A 21,234-nucleotide genomic window follows, 5' to 3' on the forward strand; every position below is an offset into this window, starting at 1 on the left:
CTATTTTAAAGTTTGAGGTTTATAAAAGGTTATTTCCTAGCACAGCATGTCATTTGGTATTTTGGCCACAAGGTGGTACTGCAGCCCCTGTTTACCTGCCTGCCCTGTTCCAGCGGGGATAAGGTAGCAAAGCAAGTGGTGCAAAGAGGAACCATTCAAGTCCCATCCCAGAGGTGAGCCAAGTATCCGCGTCCACGTTCCTACTAGAACAGACACCGCTTTCTGGCATCTTGTGCTCAGAGCACTCGGTTGATACGCCGTGGCACACCCACCCTTAGTTGGCTGACTTGACTGGCCAGCTCTCTAGTTGAGAAGAGCCGGCTACAGGCAATGGATATACATTAAAACCTCAACTACCCTCAGAAAAATGCAAATTAAAAGAAGTCCAAAAAAAAAATAAAAGTCCAGAATAGTTAACATCTAAAAGAGTCAACAGTTATCAAGTGATGGACATGGAACCGCTGGAACCCCGGTCAGCACGGGAAGGAGTGTGACTGCCTCAGCCACCCTGGGAAACTGTGGGGCTGCAGCTATTAACGCCGACCCCGCCATTCTACTCCTACACATACACCCAACAGAAATGTCTTCACCAAAGGACGCGGACAGTGTGACAGACACACAATTCGGAGTAGCCCCCAAACAGGAAACTACCCCAGTGTCCATCTGCAGTGAAAAGAATAAATGCATTGCTGTATATTCATACCATGGAACACTGTACAGCAATGAGAAGAAACAGAGTATAAGCTCACACAGCAGTACAGATGAGTGTGACCAGGACAACACTGGGTAAAAGCCGCCAGGCTCAATGCAATATGTCCTGTATAATTCCATTTACCTGAAGTTCAAAAAGAGGCAAAACTAGTCAATGCTTACAAGTCAAGACAGTGGTTACTTTGGGGAGATAGTGACTAAAGGGGAGGGTGGGGGGAGGGTTCTCTGGGGTTGGTGATGTGCTGTCTCTTGATCTGGGAGCTGGTTTACACAAGAGAGTTCAGTTTGTGAAAATTCATGGAGGTATATATGTATGATGTGAGCAGTATTTCTTGTATACATGATACACTTCAGTAAAAAGTTCAAAAGTAAATAGGGTTAGCCAGCAGGTACAGAAAGATGACAATACAAGGGCATTACTTCCTAAAACCTAGCCCTGCCCTGAGGCTGAGAAGGAAACTCACCTGGGGAGGCTGTAAGGGCCATTACACCATAGTATGAAAAAGCACTGGCTTCAAACTTCATACCTTCTTTCCCAGCTTCTACTTCCACTTTCCCCTGTGAAAAGAAAAAAGGGAGCACGTTCAGTCCAATTACATGAATTTCTTTGCAAACTCTATGCAAGATTTAGTCCTTCCTCAGATTTTTGTCTAAACTCCTTTCCCAACAATCTCAAGGAAGTAAAAAAAAGCCTCAGATAATCTTTCCCACTTAGATGGAGAAGAGGGTTAATTCATCTTAAATATGAAAAATTGGATTTAGCTGGAGATGCAGAGGTGAAAGCAGTGTGATGTTTAATTTCCACGAGTCCACTCAATATTTCCCAGCATCCCAGTCCGTGGGTTGAGAGCCCTCCCAGCAAGTGAAAGATGGGGCTCTTTTTCCACCCATGGGACAAACGCTGAGAAGGTGCTCAGTGACTGTCACCCAAGCAGTTCCACGGGAGCCTGAGTCAGAGCAGAGTCAGGGTCAAGGGCCAACATGGTTTGTCACCATGAAACAGGGAGGACTAAACCGGCTCCCAGCGGCGGAACTCCCTCTTATCTCCCTAGCATGGGTCTTGACCAACTGAGCAGACACGTCACAGGCCAATCCCTAGTCATCCAGACACTCCAGAGGCACTGGGACACCATGGTACTTCTCGGAAAAGCACCTTAAGTAATCTCGTTCCATCAGGATAAAACCTCTTCTAAGGTTCTCCCTTTTCTTTCCTTCCTCTAACTTGACTACAACGTCTTCCCTCTCATCATTTCCTCGGGGACACACTGTGCCTTATTCATCCCTCTAGCCTTATGGTTCACCATGATCCTTTTCTGGGCTATTGGAAAACCCTCATAAGCAAGTTGCATTCTAGATTCCCAAGTCAAGGATCAGAACAGCACTTGCTCACCTTACCTATAATTATTGCCTCTCTAGTAGGAGGGTACGTTTATGGTGCATCCTTTACTTGGGTAAACAAAAATTAAGCTACCATTTATTGAAGAGAAACTGTGCTGACAATTCAGTGCTTATGACTCCATTTTAATGCTCACAACTCTAGGAAGCAGACACAATTACCACCCTCTTATAAATCAGGAGAGCAGGGCTCAGAAAGATGAAGTAACCGAAGAACAACTCTTCACCAGGTGGCTACACTGTGCCACCTACGAATGCAAACTCCATCACTGTGATCACTCCCTATTATTCTAAACCAAACTCCCAGTTATGGAAGCCCTTTCTCAAAACCCTTCTTCAGAAAACGATCTGTTGTCTCTCTTTTGGGTTTTCCTTCATTCAATGGAAAATATTAGTTGTATCAATCTCCAAGCAATTCTCTTGCTATAATATAAAATCAACCTGCAAACCAACAGGCACTAAAAACCCTGACCATGTAGGGTCCTCAGAAGAGGCTGTGCAGCCTTGTGAGAAGACAGCCCTTGCTCCTCCAAGAGCATACAATGCAGAAAAGGGGAGAGCACACAGTCCAGAAAAGGGGAGAGCACATGAAACTCAACGATGCAAGGCAATAAACAAAAATTCTTCCTGTTCTTGTATAAAGATAAATTTTATACAGGAAGGAAAACCTGAGGAGTAGGATTTGAGTCAAGGGAAGGGAACAGTGTTGAGGAAGGTCAGAGGTAGGTGACAGCAGACTTCCAGGCTCAGTGGGTTTGCCAGGAAAGAAGGGGAGATGGGTTTGGAAAAGCAGTTTGGTGAGCAGGTCAGACTGCGGAGCTCCTTGAAGGATGGGCTAATGAGGTCAGGTTCTTGAGCAGAGGAATACGGTTTCAGGAAGATCAAGTCTAGACGTACACGAGAGCAGTAACCACAGGACTGGAGAAAGATCACTATGAGAGGAGCTACGGATAAGGAATCAACATAATTTGGTGAAACCGTAAGGGAGAAAGAAGCGCAAGGAGAGAGGGGGGCGTCAATAATCACAAGAGAAGTTTGCTCTGAGTGACTTGAAGAACGGGGACCCCATGAGTGGAGATGGAAATGTTGGGAAGGGGATGCATCAGTGATGGGGGCCGGGAAGAGGGGACGAATTCCCTCTAAGAAAACAAGGCCTTTTGAAGAGTCCATCAAAAAGGCTGAAATGGAAGGACGAAGGTCAGGGAAAAGGTCAGAACTGGAGATGGGGGTCTGAGAGAGGAGAAGAGAAAATGAGGAATTACAGCCCTTGACTGGGAGTAGGAGGAGAAAAAGAAACAAATATGGGACCAAAGGGAAAACGGATATGAGTAGAACCGGACAACCGTTGTCACCACAGAAGGTGGGAGAGGGAAGTACCTCAGAGTAAAAGGATGGTCAGAGGGTCACTGAGGAGGGAGCCATTGTGGCCTCAGGGAGTCTTTTCCTGAAGAAATCAGACTGTGGAAGGGAAGGGAGGGCAAGAGGGGCAAAGCACAGGCAGCAGGGCCGCAGGGGAGCTGGCAGCAGCCTTGGGGTCAAATGAGGCCTGTTTAGGATTTGGCAAATTGGGGCAGAAAGGGCGGAAAGTTAGTGGAGAGAGAGAAGGTGGGAACTCAGGGAGCAAAAGCCAAAAGCTGGTGGGAAAGAATGGGATGTAGGGTCCCTAAGAGAGGGGGGCAGGGACACAATATTCAGAGACGATGAGCAGCAGAAATGGAGGTGCCCGCTGTGTATACCTTCAGTTACTTATCCATTTCTTCAGGGACTAATCCCTGATTTTGTATCAGAGAGCTAGGATGTACGTATGCGCTAACTGAAAATGTCTGCCTCAGTGACTGTAAGCTCGAAAGTGTCTGTAGGACCATCATGTAACCTGCGTTTCTACGCAGGAAATCAGGAGGAAGGATCAAATGCCGTAGAGCCTCATATCGTTTCTATGGATCTCCTGTTGATCTGGATCCTTGAATTTTTTTTTTTTTTTTTTAAACAAGCTACAGGGCCTTCTGTGTTCCGTGTCCCTGCAAATGGGTGGCAGCTCTGGAACCTCTGTGCACCCTGGCCTCTCAAGAGACTCCCCCAGCAGCTGTGAGTCTGCAAATTCAATTAGGACAGCTGCTCGAAGATCTGCAGCCCCTCAGCTGATCTCTCCCTGCCCCCCAAGACAGGCCAGCAGGTGGTGGAGAGGATCCGCTATCTTTCTTCTGGAGTCTAGATCCATCAGATTACAGGCAGGCGTACTAGGTCAGTGGTTCCCAGCTGCTTGGATTCCAAGAACTAGGAAAATCCATCTTCCTTTCAGAAACAGAGAGAGGGTTGCCACATTTTTTATTTCATAAAATAAAGATATTTTTAAAACACAGCTACCTACTGCGACCATCATTCCACAAAAGCCCAGACATTTTAACCCCCAAAATATAGAAAATATATAATTTCAGAATAACAGGTCTTTAAGCCGAATACACACAGCTTTATGAAGAACTCACTGCAACTGTTTTTATTTTTCTCATTTTGCCTCAAACTGGCGAAAACTTTGCCAAGTATCAGCATTTAGGAACCACTGCACTAGACTAATTTTGCTGCAGTTATAAAACTGCAGTAAAGGAGAGGAGACCTGTGGTTCCCTCAGTTCTAACATCCTGTGATTCTACAATTCCAAAAGTTTAAAAACTGCCCAGCCCCATCTCCTTCTCTAGAGGACTGAAGCTTTCCTGGTAGGCAAGTTTTAGAAACATCCAGTGAACACATTTTTTTTTTACTCATCTATGTGTGTCAGCGTCTCAAAGAAGTGACCATTTTCGAGTAAACCTACCAGTACACAAAGCAGGGCTACCCCATAAGGAAGCGGCTTGCCTGGCCCAAGTTCAATCAGGTGTCTTCTCAGAAAATAAATTTCTTCCATATAGGGAAGGAGCTCCGTATCAATTTTACTTTTGAAACATTCACGAATTTGCTTTAGTCTAGTATATCACACACACACACAAAATCGAGACAGGACAGACTCCCAAAGGAAGCTAGGGCTTCATGTTGGTAAACTGACAAAACTGGAAGACAGCCTCACTGTCCCAGGCAAAGCTGGCTCCCCGAGTAAAGTTACTACTACAGAATCCTACCTTCCTTTGGAAAAAGGTATTAGACAACTCTTTTCAAAGTTTCTAAGCATCCACAAAGTACCCAGCAGTCACGTGCTGTACCTGGCCTCAAGGCAGAAGCCTAAGCGATCCTCGTTGGCACAAACTAGACCAAGCGCTCAGTGGAAGCCGTGGACTCAAGGCTGAAGACCCTCAGATCCCACACGCTGAGCATCTACTTGGTCTCCTGCTCACTCTGGAATTGAGCTCTTTTTTAATTTTGTTTTTGTTTTTTAAATCACCATCACAAAATAGGGTTTGACACCTAAAAGGAGGTAATGAAATGCCAGGGGCACAAGTGCTAGGTTGTGTTCACCAGCACTGCCCAGTAAGAGGGGATGCACCACCCAGACATCCTCTAGCAACATTTTTCAATCTGCAGTCCACAGGTGTAGTCCTAGGACTCAGCAAGTTTGCTTCATAAACACTTAAATTAAAAAAAAAATTTTTTTGACGGTCAAAAATTAATTTACATATATTTCAGGCTATCTGGTTGACCACCTTCTAACCAAGTGCTGCCACCAGATGTCAGTGGCAGCATTTGCCTTAGTACTCAAATCTGTTAAGTTGTTCTTACTACGTGAATCATCGTGGCTAAGGCCTGCTACTCAACCAACTGGGAGCTTGTTAGAAATGAAGCATTTCAGACTCCACCCTAGACGTACTGAATCCCCAAGGGATTCCCAAGCACACTGAAGTGTGAGAAGCACTGAGCCAAAGAGAAAGGAACAGGGGAGGACTAAACATACAAATAATCCGGTCACACCCAGTGGAGGCCAAATAACAATACAACATACTGTACAAACATACAGAGTAGCTCAAACTGAGCACAGGGCTGGAGGGTGCCATCCTTGCCAGGCACACAGGGACCTAAGTGTGCTGAATGCAAGAGCCAGCGCCAGAGCTCCCTGCTACCGTCCTGCGACCAGTGGTACTTTCCTATCAGCCAAACAGTGTCATTTACACATTTAAAATACTAATTACAAACTTGTTTTCTTTATTGTTCTATGTAAGAGTTCTCAGCTCAAAGGGTTCAAAAGGAGCTCATGCTAGTTTTATATTTATACGTATTTAATTTTTTAAAAATAGAGGCAACACTAGGTATCTAAATAATTTTTTTCTGTAGCATGGCTGTGTTATCTGTACACAACTCAAGAGTGAGGAAACATTATTCACTGGGACACGGAGACCCTGCAACTCAAAACTCCTTGAGAAGGTTTGGTATTGAAGGCTTCAACTCTCTCCCAATAACAAGTGAAATGATATTAAATATTGTCAAAGGCTGTTTAGTTCTAAGATGCTACCTGCCACCTCCACAAAAGAACAGATTTCACTCCGTAGGGAAAAACCCTTTCAAATCTATGTCAGAAGCCCTAAAGGAAAAGAGTGGATGGGGCAATTGAACAACAAAACATCTGGGGCATGAAATCAACAAAAATTAACCCCAGAAAAAAAAGCATCCCTTTCCATTGATTACATAATTGGTAAAGAAAAAAGCTACTCCTCTTGTTTTCTTATTATTCTTTATATTTACTAAAATCATAACCTAATTACGTGTTGTGTAAGAACAATGATATTTTTTTATCTGCTTAGACATTTTACTCCCCAAAGGACCAATAAATACTTCACTGTAAAATATCAACTATATATATTAGAAAAATGGTTTATAATAGTTATAATTACAGGCACACTATCTTTTTTGACATATTTTTGTACATGCTTTCTACTTCTCTTATGACCACACTGAAATTTATTTCCACACTGAAATTTGATTAGCTTAGACATATGGACTATTTCTACTACTTTAATTATAATTGATAGATTTATTTGCTATAAATCTATTGGCATAAAAAGCTTTATAAAAAATGATTTCTTGAAATGCATGTATATGAGGGGTTTTATATATTTATTCCCAAAAGGAAGCTGCCAGTTTAAGCATATGATTGGTTTACAGCATTTTTTTCTTTTTTGTTCACTGTTCATCATGGATTTTTACAAAGATTTTTTGTTTTTGGTTTGTTTTAGAAATCAAGAATGGATGCTTAATTTTGTCCTGATATCTATTGATTTAAGCATAGGGATTTTTTCCTTTACTGCTTCCCTAATTAACACGGCATATTTTAGTTTTGTTGTCCTTCTATTAAAACTAGCCCTGAATACCTAAAATAATCCTAATTCAGTCACAGTCACAGTGAATAGCTCTTTCGGTCCATTATTGGTCTCTAACTGCTACCTTTTTATTTAGGAATTCTCCATCAATGTGGACAAGTGAGACTGGTCCAGAACATTATCAGACTTTAGATTAGGCCATACTGTCGTAAAGAATGCATTTAACTATCAAATCATCTTGTTTTATTTGTACAATACAGAAATCCAGTTCTTTAGCGTCTCAATTTTTTTTTTTTTTCCAAGCAATTCCTTTGATTCTAGCTGCTTTTTTGGGGGGAAGGGAGAACTTCTAGTTTTCTTTTTTCTCTTATCACATTAATTATGCAAATAGAATAATGATTTTTTTAATCTTTTAGAAGGACCAATCTTTATTTTATTTATGGGATGTAAAACGTTTTCATTTTAAAAGTTATTTTCATGACACTATTATTTAATTTGTTCTTTTTAGTTTGTTGCTTTGCTCTTTTTCTATTATAGAAAATCAGAGATATTTTTTTCTTATGTAAATACCTAGAGGAATAAAATTTTAAACTTCGACATACTGTGGATACGGTATTTATATTATTTAATAGTCTTTTATTCTATATCTTATGTATAAACCTTTGTAAGAGAATTGATTAGTTTTAAAATAGCTTAGTACTTTTCGATTATGCATTTTTATGTCTAATTTTATTTCATTATGATCTATGCAGGTAGTTTTATGAAATTTCTATCTTTCTAAATTTATTAGAATTTACATGTGACAGCGCAAATGACCAATTTTTATGAAGAAGTAACATAAAACTTTTTTTTTAAAGTGTATTTCCCTGGCTTTATATTTAATTTTCTTCAACTTGGTTAATTTTATTTACACAATTTAAAACTCTAACATTTTTTTTCTTGCTCTTTTATGATGGTGGAAAAAATTTTCCACCAAGATTATGTTCCTACCCATTCCTACTTTTATATGTGTATTCTGTTATTAAAGACATGTAGAGCCAATAACGTTTTCTTTCACTATTTATTGTGCTTTTATCACAATACATTTCAGTTTAAAAATCTACTTTCTCAGATAAAACTTGAAAGTGCCTTTTTATTCATACGCAGTATGTGTCCCATAACCTATAGGATATTCTTTTAAGTAAGCTTACTTAAATGGTTTGCTTCGAATAAATTAGACTTTATTTCATCTAGGGTTTAAACTCAAGGTGATTGTTTCTAGGTATAATTGTATTCCAAACATCAATTACTTGATAAAAGAGTTTTTCTAGTGTCTGAAGACGGCAGCTCGCTGGCACTGGGGCCAGGAAGGGAAGGTAGCTACAGCCGCTTTCCTCTGGTTTAATGCTCTTGAAATGCAGTAGAACATGCTCAATAACCTGGCATGAAATTCCAATGATGGATTAGTGATATTTTAGGGTGGAATATACTCTGTAAATGGTGATGGCTATGCTAGACTGACAGGGTATTATGATATTTCATTTTGTCATACTCTGGGTACCTCAGGTAACTGCCTGGCCTTCAAGGACATGATTTTCACCAAACTCTACAGTCTGAATACCTCCATAAATCCTTGAAATCTTTATGAAACTCCCATGATGGGGCTTCCCTGGTGGCGCAGTGGTTAAGAATCCACCTGCCAATGCAGGGGACACGGGTTCGAGCCCTGGTCTGGGAAGACCCCACATGCTGCGGAGCAACTAAGCCCGTGTGCCACAACTACTGAGCCTGCGCTCTAGAGCCCGTGAGCCACAACTACTGAGCCCACAAGCCACAACTACTGAAGCCCACGCGCCTAGAGCCCATGCTCCGCAACAAGAGAAGCCACTGCAATGAGAAGCTCGCACACCACACGGAAGAGTAGCCCCCGCTCGCTGCAACTAGAGAAAGCCCGCACGCAGTAACTAAGACCCAACACAGCCAAAAATAAATAAATAAAATAAATATTAAAAAAAACTCCCATGACATCGTCAGTTCCAAGAACTTGTCACATTTGTAAAAATATTTAACATGACATAGGTATTCAAATATAGGTACATGGACATAAAAACCTTATCAAAAATATCTTTAAAGATTTACTTATAAAGTGACAAGAATTATGAAGTCCCTCTTCCATAAAATCTATTTTTAGATCCACCAGCCAGGAAATGGCTTTTTTACATACCAATAGAGCATTACTGAATCAGAATTCATAAACGCTAACTATATAAAAATCGACGATTGAAAGCCACAGAGTTTCTAATAGTACTGAAATTCACAATGTCAATCCTCAAAGTTCTAAATAAACTATCTTAAATGTCATTCAGTTTCTCTAGGTTTAAGGAATATTCACATCTAGATTTTAGGAGAAACATGAATGCCTTACTCCTTTGCTGTAGTAAATAAAATAAATTCCCAACCCCCTCAGAGTTTCAAGCTTGTCTATCCCCAGAGAAAAAGAAAAACAATTCAGGATTGAATGAGACTAAGGTTAGTAGAATAATCAGGGTACTGACTTAGAAAACCTGCAAACAGAAGTTTCCAAGAAACACTATATGAAAGCAGCATATACCTGGTTAATCCATAGACTTTTCTACAGTTCCTCACTTCTGCTTCCGGAATTCACCATACAGTCCAAACACGGGGCATGAACACAACACTTCCCAGAGTTTCTAACATCTAGACATCTGCTAAGAGTTGTTTTCAGATAAAAAGAAACATCTTGCTTCATTTAGATAATTGGGACTTGCTGGACTCAACGTAAATTGTAGATGGGTCTACCAAGTGCTAATTATACTCTTATAAAGATCCCTCCAATTCTTACCTAGGAAGTAACGAAGAAACAGGAGAATGCTTAAGGGTCTAGTATTCTTACATTGAAATACACTCAGAATTCCTATAAAAGTAATTCTTCAATAAAGAGACACAAGAAATCAATAAAACTAGCATGCTATTCATTGTACTATTCATCTTGGTCTCCAGGCCAAGAACTGTGCTCTACCAAGTGAAACTGTGAGATAATAAGGGCCTCCTGTCAATCCAAGCACAAAAGCCCCTCTAGGGCCCTTAAGAGGGTTCAGAATGGATGGACCTTCTCACCTTATATAGTGGATTATGTTACAGTGAGAAGGAGGTAAGTTACCATTGCCATGAGCCGCTGTGATTATCCCATCAGTTCCTCATTAAAACAGAAGCTGGTAGTAATCAGAAATAAAAACAATAATAAATGGATTATTTTGATGGCATTAAGGGAAGAGATCATAAGGCATCTCTAGGAAGTTGTGCAAGACCAAGTCCTAACGAGGGGCGGAAGAAATAAAAGATGATAAAAAGAAGACTCAAGGAACTCACAACTCACACTTAAATTTCAAATGCCCATCCAAGATTTAGACATGCACAGGTAATTCCCCAAACTCTCCAAAAAAAAATACAAACACCTGAATTCACCCTTCTTCAAATGAATGCCTCAATGCCTCAGCAATCACTAAGTGCCCGTCTGTATTGGAAATTAAATTAATGACATTGCTTTATATTGAAATTGTTTGCAGATACGAAAACAGGGAGATGAAATTCTCCCACTGTAAGGCCACCCCAGAAGCTATTAAGTATGTTATATCCTTGACACCCATTCACCTATACCAAGTCTCCTCCAAACTGGAAGGGTGGGTACTCAATAAGATCAAACAACTGTTGATTAATTCTTCTGACCTGCAAAATGAGAACGAAGTAGTCTACAGGTTTGTTTCGCTGGTAGAGGTAGTATTCTGGGGCTTTCTTGTTCTTCTCATCATACTTCAGCTCCTGGATGACATTGGGGTGCTTTAGCAGCCTTAGAAGGATCTTCTCTGACATCTGGGATGGGCTAAATGCTTCTACTTCTATAGATATAAACACAACTTGATATTACACTTCAAATGGATGGAAAAAAATGATACTAGTGATTAAGGTGTTTAGAGAAAAGAATACTTGGAATTGAAGCGATAACAGTATGGATTAACGAGACTTCCATTTGGTGATCCTCTGGGGGCAGATTACCTGGGAGAAATTAGAAAATGCTGAATTCTCACGTTTGTTGCTTTAAAACTTTTCATTTGCAACCTGTCATTGGTTTCAGTTCTCATAAAAATACCCTCATTTTCTGACTGACACAAAGGAAAAGCAACCAGAAGCAGGCTCCATGACTGCCAGGACGCCCTGCAACAGGCCACAAAAGACTGACTGTCCAACAACAGCCAAAGGAAGAAGCAAAGGTCAGGAAGCATCTAGGTGTGGGTTAGTACCAGGTGCACAGACGCAGTGCTCCACATCTCATTTTCCCATTCAACTACCCTGAGAAAGTCTGGGAACAAAGGAAGGTAGAGATTCAGAATAAAAGCAAGGCACGTGCACACATCAACATGCACTCCAACTTGCTAATTAAAAAAAAAAAGTAATGTTGATCTGAGTTTACAAAGATATTGATTTTATTAAAATAACAAAACCCAAAATTACTGACTTAAGGGTACCAGACTGAAAGTAGACTTTATGGTATCTCAGAGGCAGAGTGGGAGAACATTTAGTTTTAAATTGTGGTTCTTAAATGATGAACAATATTATCAGAAATAGAAAATAATAAGCAAGTTAAAGACATTGTTTATGTTTTAAAATTTTTTTAATTTTATATGTGCGATATAAATTCTGCATTAGCTTCTGTGACTTTTTTGTAAAAACAAAATTAGACAGTACATTGTGGAAATTTTGGAAAACACAGAAAAAAATAAAGAAGAAAATAAAATCACCTATAAACCAACCACTCGTAACCATTCTGAGCAATTGGTGAGCATTTCTTTCTAATACCTCACCTAGGCATGTGTGCCGTGTACGTGTGTGTGTACACACAAAAACACAAGGATAATCTTGTGTACACACGGTTTTATACTGTTTCTTCTCACCTTACATTAAATTATGAGTATTTTCCCATGTCATAAATATTATATGGTGAGAGCATGTCCAGGTATCTGAAAACATGATCTTAAAGTGTACATAACATTCCATCACATGGCTGCCGTTAGCATTCTTTTCAAAATATCTTAAGTGTACTGCATTCAGTTGAAAGGCACTGGCTGCCCATCTTGGACACAGACGTCTTCTACAGGCCACTGGGTACTCTGATTTTCTCACACTTCCCCTGGCCAACAGAGCTCACCCTTCGCCTAGAGAGCCATCTGGGGATGTGAGCAGGGTCAGTCGGTCTCTCAAGTCCGTTCGACCTTGACCTCTCTGGAGCAGTCAGTGCTGGCTGGGTTGGTGGTTTTAATAATGTGAACACTTGCCTCCTGGAATGGGCCCAAGTTAACAATCTGATTTGAAGAGGCCATCAAGAAATCCATGTCAGAGTTCTCAGAATTTCTGATTTCATTAAAACCATAAAGGGTAAAGATTTTATTTTGAAAATTTATTGTTCTTCTTTGCAAATCATAGCACCTGTGTCACCACCGATGTCCAACTGTTCTTCTGAGGCAAGCTGAAGAGAGAACTACTCAACTGTCCGACACACAACGAGGTAGTGTCTGGTTTGCACTGTCCACCTGCTCCGCCAGCTGGCTCTCCCCTGGACTTAGCTGAAGCGGATGACCTGGCCTACTGTTCACATGCAGTGTGGCACTAACATTCATCCTTACCTTTCAGACCAATTTTAAGTTACTGGTCCACCCCTGGTAAATGTCTCAGAGGGTTCATGCCGACACTGAACATAGGAGAGGAGAGAATTTAAAAAGAAAAAAACAAAACAAAACAAACAAAACAAAAAAACAAAAAACAAAACACAAAAGTGGCATTACTTATCACCCCATTTCCCAGTCTCCACCCCCAGCCCACCCCAGTCAGCGGTGGGTGAGAAACTCGCTCCAGGGTTGGCAGAGATTTCAAACTGTGATAAGCTGCACTTGCCTGTTGCTAGGAAACGGTGCATGGCCAGGAGAAGCTGTGGTGATATTTTAACCTTCATCTCGCTGTCTGTCTGCTTAAAGGCAGAAAAATCTTGCTTTCTTTCTCGATGGGCCACTTTCTTTTTCGTTCTGTTATCAGCTGAGGGAGAAATGGAAATACATTCCGTTAGATTGGGGCTCTTTTCGAATGAAAATGACATAATATATGGAAAAGGCTAGGCTCTCTCTCCAGATGGTGGGCACGCTACATACAAGCACCACATGGGAAGGGGAAGGGAGAGAGAATCCTCATTAAATCAGTGCAGCACAGTCATGACTGTGACACAATCCAGAGTAAGAAATCACAGGCAACCTGATGAGGAGCAACTATCGACACACTTCGTGAGGATCTTCAGAGCCCTTTTAAGTACATTATTGGGCAGCTGGGGACAAGAATCCTCCCCTCGTGGAGCCTATACAACCACATAGCAACAGAGCCTGTAGCCCGGAGTGCACACACGCTCCTGCTACTGAGGTTGCCACACCACAGTGAAGAACAATCATTACAGAAGACACAGGGAAGCACGTCCCTGCCTTTAAGAGGCTCCCAGCCTCTGCTGAAAGAGAACACACACACACACACACACACACACACACACACACACACACAATCTCAAGAAACAAACAAGAACACTTTCATGGAACAGTATTTTAATAATAATAACTGTTAGCTGCATTTCTACCCTAGACCACGAGATCCTCAAGGTCAACCAAATACAAAGGAAGTGATTCAGAATAGAGGTCAGCACACTTCCTCTGTAAAGGGCTAGACTGCAGATACTTCAGGCTCGCGGGCCATGTATGCTCTGTTGCAACTACTCAACCCCGCTGTTTAGCAAAAAGCAGCCATATGTAAATGAATTAGCGGGGCTGTGTTACAGTAAAACTTTATTACGGATATGAAATTTTAACTTCTTATCATTTTTGCATGTCACAAAATAAAATTATTATTCTGATTTTTTTCAACTGAAAAATGTAAAAAAAAAAAATTTAGCTTCTGGGTCATATAAAAACAGGTGGCATGCTCTTGAGGGCTGTAGTTTGCCAATCCTTGATCTAGAAGGCGTCTCATGCAAAACCTTTCTTCAAGTATTTTTCTGGACAAAGTAATGATCAAGAAAAAACTAGGTTAGAGACAAGATCCTAATTGCTTCCTTTTTTTCCCCCAAGAATCTTGAGTCTTTACATTACCATTTCATGCCTAGGGCAAATCAGAGTGATTACTAACTAGGCTTGTCCTGGGGAGACGGTGAACACAACCTGTAATTTTCCTGTCTCAAATTATCTTTAGAATCAGGCAGCATAAATCAATGCAAGCATCCTAAATAATTTTCTAATGACAAAGGTAGTCATCATCCCTGATCTGAATCAAGAATATACCTGAACCACAAGTTCAGCATCTCATCTCAGGAAGCCATGTATGAAATCAGTCTCATCAAGGTTTAAAAGAAGTGAACTGAAGTGTAAACATAAAAGCTCATAAATGTCTAGATTATCTTTCTTACAATGAGGATTACCCCTGGGGAAACGCATAAATATGCAGAGACACACTTGGTATTAAACAGTCACTATGAGGAAGGATGAAAAGAATGTAAACGCAATACTAACAATATTCTCTATTATGAAATCTCTGATTATTCTCCAAGAGTCAAAAGGATAAAACACATAGGAACTGGTGTTTTTTGTAAAGAACACTATACAGATGTGAGGAAAAAATAAGATACATTTTCAGAAGGAGGTCAAGAGCTAAACATAAAATGTATTTTTTTAAGGGTGCATGGGAGACTTTTTAAATTTTAAAATGAGGGACATTCCCTTCTAACGGGACTGAAAACAAATCATTCCTCTTTGAGCAAGGCTGGCTTTGTCCTGGGTGCTCCAGGCCATTTGAACAGTCCATTTCTCCCTCCAAGTCACGCTTTAAAAGCCAAACAGGACAAAAAGAGCCCAGATCCTCTTTCTCTATACCACCTTTGAGAGCCCCGAACATCTCAGGCCTTGGGCCACCTCTGGCATTAAGAAACTCTTGAAAGAGTCTTACTTTGCTAAGAGTAAGGCTGAGGAAGAGGGTTTAAGCTCCACAGTCCAACAGTTGTGGACTTTAATGAGACAAGATTCATGTTCAACACTCAGCCCAGAATCAAGCCGACTCCTGGGCAAACAGGTGTGGATACTTCCCTTCCCCTGCCCCGATCCAAGACCACCTCTCAAAAGGCAGAGAAGCACAGAACAAGAAAAACACAATTTTTATTGTGTACCCTAACCCGTCCTGCTTTCTCTATATTTACCCTGCTGCTCCACCACTGCCCCAGCAAAACTATGCCTGCAAACCTCACCTCTACCCTGGCCCATGGGTTCTGGAATAGAGACATTTCAACAGTTGCTATCCATCAATTTAACAATCCCCCCTCACTTTTTAAGTATTTGAATTATGACCATAGGTACAGACAGAAATTTATCTGAAAACAATTTGCCTAATTGTGTAAAATGAAAATTTAGTAAAGAACAAGTCTCCCTCCAGATGTAAAATAAATGTGAAAACCAGGAATGGAGTTTTCTGTTCAGGGCAAGCAATGCCCAAATCAACAGTTAGAAGCAGTTGGCTTTTCAAAAAAAACATGGCCAGTTGACACTACAGGACCTGCCTCTTCTTCCTCTCCGATGAAGTGACTGGAATATACTGGTAGGTGGTACCCAGCCTACACACACAGTGCATAATTAGAAACAGGCAGACAACAGCTGGAGAGATGTCAGATGACTCACAAACAACATGACAAATAAAAGCAAAGGTTTTGGAAAATTACACTCAGGCGATGGTACTCACTGTATAAATCTGTTTCATCTAGAATCTCAGATTTGATGATTTCTTCAATCACATCCTCTAACGTGACAATTCCCAGAACTTCATAAAATGGATCCCCCTCTCCCTCATTGTTTACTCGCTGCACAATAGCCAGGTGAGATTTACCTTTAAAGAAAAGAAAACAAAGAGGTGATTTTCAGAATTTCCTGAATGAAGTCTTATAAATGATGATGGTAAAAATAGCAGCGAACACAGATACAAGATTATCAAAGTCTATCTTTCAGCATTTAAAAATGGTTTGGAAATACGACAAACAAATGGAAAAGCTTCATGGGCCATAAAAAGTAAGACCAGTTAATCCAGAAGAGCATCATCGTCTACACACATGGTACCACCATGTTACCACTTGCTTCCTGATGGATTTGGTCTTCGGTTATGTCAGCTCTTCCTTTGTGACCTTTTAGCAACTGCTACTTTACTTTAGGAGAGTTCTCAAAGTGTGGTCTGTGGACCCCTAGGGGTGCCCAAGACCCTTTTAGGAGAGTCAGAAAGGTCAAACTATTTTCATTTAGAACACTAAAATGTTCCTGGAATTTTCCACGGTGTTGATATTCGCACCAATGGTGTAAAGTGCCTGAGCACAAATCAAGGCAGCGGTAGTGGTGGTCACTATGCTAGTGGTCACTGCCTTCTCCACACACACACACACACACACACACACACACACACACACAGAGAGAGGGGAAAAAATTAGTTCCTCTTAAGAATATCCCTTAAATTAGGAGTTTGGGATTAAAATATACACACTACCATATATAAAATAGATAGCCAACAAGGACCTACTGTATAGCACAGGGAACTAGACTCAATATCTTGTAATAACCTATAATGGAAGAGAATTTTAAAAAGTATATAAATATATATATGTGTGTATATACATATATACATATATATGTAACTGAATCACTTTGCTGTACACCTTAAACCAACACAACATTGTAAATCGACTATATTTTAATAAAAATTTAAAAATAAAATAATTCTTTTCAGACAACAACAACAAAAAGAATATCCTTGATGAAGCAGTAAAAGTTATAAGCTTCATTAAACCTTGATTCCCGGGACCTGTCTTTCAATACTGTATGTGACAAATTGCGAAGTACGGTAGAACACTTCTGTTGCATTCTCAAGTACGATAGTTGTTCTGAGGAAAAGGACTCAAATTGTTTTAAGGAGAATGACTCAACGCAAATTGTTTGAGTTGCAAGTTGGATCAGCCACTTTTTCCCACTGAACATCTTTTTTATTTGAAAGAATGGCTACCAAACAAACATGATTATTTAGACTTGGATATTTGGCAGACATTTTCTTGAAAATGAACAAGATGAGCCTGTTACATTAAGGAAAACAACAGCAGTGTTTGCTGCCAAAGATAACATCTGAGCTTTCAAGGGAAAATTAGAATTTTGGGAAACTTGTATCCACCGCCATGAGCTTGAGAGCTTCTCAGTAAAGACTTTTCTGATGAGACAGGTGGTGCTATTAACAAATGAGATTTTGAAAGCACTGAACAATAAAATGTGTCAACATTTCAAAGATCTGCATAAGTCTGTGAACAAGTATTTTCCAAATGACCATGGCCATGGTGTCACCAAATCACGCATGGGTAAATGATTTATTCAGAATGCAATACATAACAGTGGATTTTAAAAAACTTTTTATTTTGCAGTAATTTTAGATTTACAGAAAAGTTGCAGACAGTAGTGTCCCTGTATACCCTTTACTCAATTTCTCCCCCACTGATAACATCTTACTTTACCATGATATAGTCATCAAAACTAGAAACTGACATTGATATGGTAATATTCAGTAAATTCCAGATTTTATTTGGATTTCACCAGTTTTTCCATTAATGTTCTCTTTCTGTTCAAGTATCCAATCCAGAGTACCGTATTGCATTTAGCTGTCATGTCTTCCCAGGTTCCTCTGTTCTGTGACAGATTCCCAGTCCCCCCTCGTTTTTCATGAGCTTGACCATCAAGTAGCACTGGTCAGGTACTCTGCAGAATGACCTCTTATCTGGATATGTCTTTCTCACGATTAGACTGGGATTATGAGTTTTCTAGTTACATCACATCAGGGCTCACATGGCAGCCACATGACATCACAGGCGATGTTCACCTTCACCACTTGGTTAAGGTAGAGTTTCCCAGGTTTCTTCTCCACTACAAAGTTACTAATTTTTCCCTTTCCCTCATTCTACTTTTTGGAAGCAAGTCACTAGGTCTAGCCCACCCCCAGGGAGGGGTGAGTGGTAGGAATTAAGCTCTACTTCCTGGAGTCAGAGGGTAGCTACACACATTATTCAGAATTCTTCTGTAAGGAAGATTCCACACCAAAAGATTTTAATGTAACAGTGCACCAAAAGTCCACTGGCATAGTTTCAGATTCTATATTGCAACTAACCTTTAAGAAACTATCACTTGGGGAGTTTGGGTATATTATCAAGGAAGAACATACACAATTATTCAAAAAGCCTATTAAAATACCCCTCCCTTTTCCAAATACATATTTGTGTGAGGCCAGATTTTCTTCACATACTTCGATTAAAACAGTATACAGCACAGACTGAATGCAGAAGAGAATCCAGCTGCCTTCCATTTAGCTAGATAATAAAGAGATACACATAAAGGTAAACAATGACACTATGTTTTGGAAAAAAGTTATTTTTAATAAAAATGTTGTTTATGTTAACATGTAATGGATTTATGATTGTCCCTTAAAAACGAATAAGTAAATGTTGAAAATTTCTCAGGTTTAATTTCAAATATAGTAAACATCAAAAAGATATAACCTACAAGGAAGAACACATACTGTGAAGCTGACCAGTCCTGGATGTGAACTCCAGCACTGCCACTTTAGCCATCACCAGCAGTGTGATCGTGAGCAAACTACCTAACTTTTCCGAGCCTCAGTCTCCTCTAAACCCAGGCGCATTCATGATAGTCGCTGCCACACAGGATTATCGTGAGTGTCAGAGATAATGTTGGTGCCTAGCAAAGACAGTGCCTGGGATCCACTGGGTGATCAATATGGTAGCTCCTATTAATTTATTAATATTCCTCCTCAATTCTAAGGCACCATCAACTTATTGCCAGCTTAGTAAGAAAAAAAACCCCTACTACACTAAATGTACACTGTGGTTAAAAGATGCATTTCAATTTCAGAAAGATCTTTTAAAATATTAAATTTATCTCAAACACCAATATTGGTTTTCCCAACCCAAGGCATGCAAGGCATCTGAAACTTATCCTTAGGTTACGCCAAGGAGACACGATATCTGGAAATTTCATGATCAGTTAACACGTATATTATTTTTTTTAATGTCAGGGTGAGGTTTTTGGGTTTTTGCGGGGGGGGGGGTGGAGTGAGGGGGTGTCCTTTAAATAAAGTTTACTTAAAACTTCAAACTGGGTGAGTTTGCTCAGACACAATCATCCAGACAAACTAAAAATATCCTGAAGGCCAGGTCTGATCAAGTTCCCAGCACTTACTCAGAAACTGGCTTTGGTTCTGTAGAGCCTGTCCGCCCTTTTCCGCTCTGCCTCAGACCCCTTTATACGCAACAATGTCTGGAGGCCTAGAAGTTTAGATCGTTAGACAATTAGGCCTCCTAACAATTTGCATCCTTAGCATGCTCACGCTCAAAGAATGAAAATATTTTGAGCAAATGAGACTAGCAGGGAAACTTATCAGCAATAGATATAAACACCGCATCAGCTCAAGTCGATTCTAGTCTAGTCAATTTGGTCCGGTCAGTTTCTCACATCTGCTTTCCCAAGGACCCAAACATAAGCAGTTAAAAATTCTTGGTGAATGCTGTCTGTCGAAAGTTAAATTCTTTTGCTATTCCCAGCTTGTGATCATTTAAAAGGAATTTTCCAAAGCAAGGTCTAATATTAGACTCAAAATGAAGTTTCCATTCCACTGAGGCGCTATTCTCACCAAAGTAACTACCGCATAATCAGATTGTCTTGGAGCAATTCGTTTAAATGCAGATGGACATACTTGAAATACCAGCTCAGCAGCACCAACAGATCTGACTGGAAAGAGCCTTACTCTCGGAGAAATTATTCATGTAAGGTAGGATTCTGAGATTGAAAATTATTGAGTTTCCTTCCAAGCTCACTTGTTCCCTTTCACACCCCCACCTCCAATGTTGAAACTTCTTCATCTGCCCCAGAGCCACATATTTTTAGCTTTGGAATTCCTGGTGAGAAGTCTTGTTTTTTGAACCTTCTTCCCACTAAGCAGTACAAAAAAAAAAATGATACCCCTCTTCCCTAATCATGCTTTTGGAGGACAACGATACAAGGTACCTCTTCCCCCACTTAACCATTCGCTGCAGGGAGTTCAGTCTTTGGCCTCATCCATGGAGCAATCAAAAAGAAAATGTAAACCTGTCAATACAGAAATTTTAAAAACTGAGCTCAAACAGCATCCTTTTGAACCTGAGTGTTGGAGGCATTAAGCCAGGATTGAAAGCAGCAAAGCAATTTTGGGGAAACTAATAAAAGGCATTTATAAACCAAAAACTAGAATTTTTTTGGATTCTTAACCTCCAAAGAATGAAAACACAGCAATCAGCACAATATGTAATTATAGGCATTAAGTAGCACTAAAACTTTTAAATATACATGGATCAAATAAACTTGATTAACTATATACAGAATAAAGCAGACATTAGGGCTTGGAGACAGCCCTTTTTTGCTAGCTGTAAGAGGTCTTGCAGTATTCATGTCATTTCCAACTGTCCTGAACTTTATACCCATAGCCTCTCTTCACGTAGTCTGGTCCTAGATCACTAAGGGATCACTAAGTCAGACCTAAGAGAATCTATGCAGGCCTCTCTTCAGAGTACAGGGCTCTATCAATATATTTCTATTCAAATTCAGTATCATAAGCAAGTTATTATGAAATAATCACCTAGATTTTAACTGTTACATGCTCAAAACAGGGCACCTGCACAGATGAAATTACAAGAACATGTCTTCATTGTGAGGTATGCTAAGTAAAATCATCTACACAGTAAAACTGGGATCGA

At 40.2% G+C, this 21,234-nt stretch overlaps 1 protein-coding gene across 4 annotated transcripts in view; it reads right to left on the minus strand.

The window, feature by feature from the left end:
• The window catches only part of CNNM2 (cyclin and CBS domain divalent metal cation transport mediator 2), a 140,344-nt gene that overhangs the window by 8,129 nt on the left and 110,981 nt on the right, over positions 1-21,234 (minus strand). For all 4 annotated transcript variants that reach the window (XM_079900796.1, XM_079900795.1, XM_079900794.1 and 1 more), the window contains exons 2-5: positions 16,152-16,295; positions 13,290-13,427; positions 11,070-11,239; positions 1,176-1,269 (exon numbers count right to left, since the gene is read on the minus strand). In XM_079900796.1, coding sequence (XP_079756922.1) covers positions 1,176-1,269; positions 11,070-11,239; positions 13,290-13,427; positions 16,152-16,295 — 546 coding nt within the window. The remainder of the gene's footprint in view (positions 1-1,175; positions 1,270-11,069; positions 11,240-13,289; positions 13,428-16,151; positions 16,296-21,234) is intronic.

The sequence above is a fragment of the Stenella coeruleoalba genome (assembly GCF_951394435.1).
Source record: "Stenella coeruleoalba genome assembly, chromosome: 16".
NCBI classification, from domain to species: Eukaryota; Metazoa; Chordata; class Mammalia; order Artiodactyla; family Delphinidae; genus Stenella; species Stenella coeruleoalba.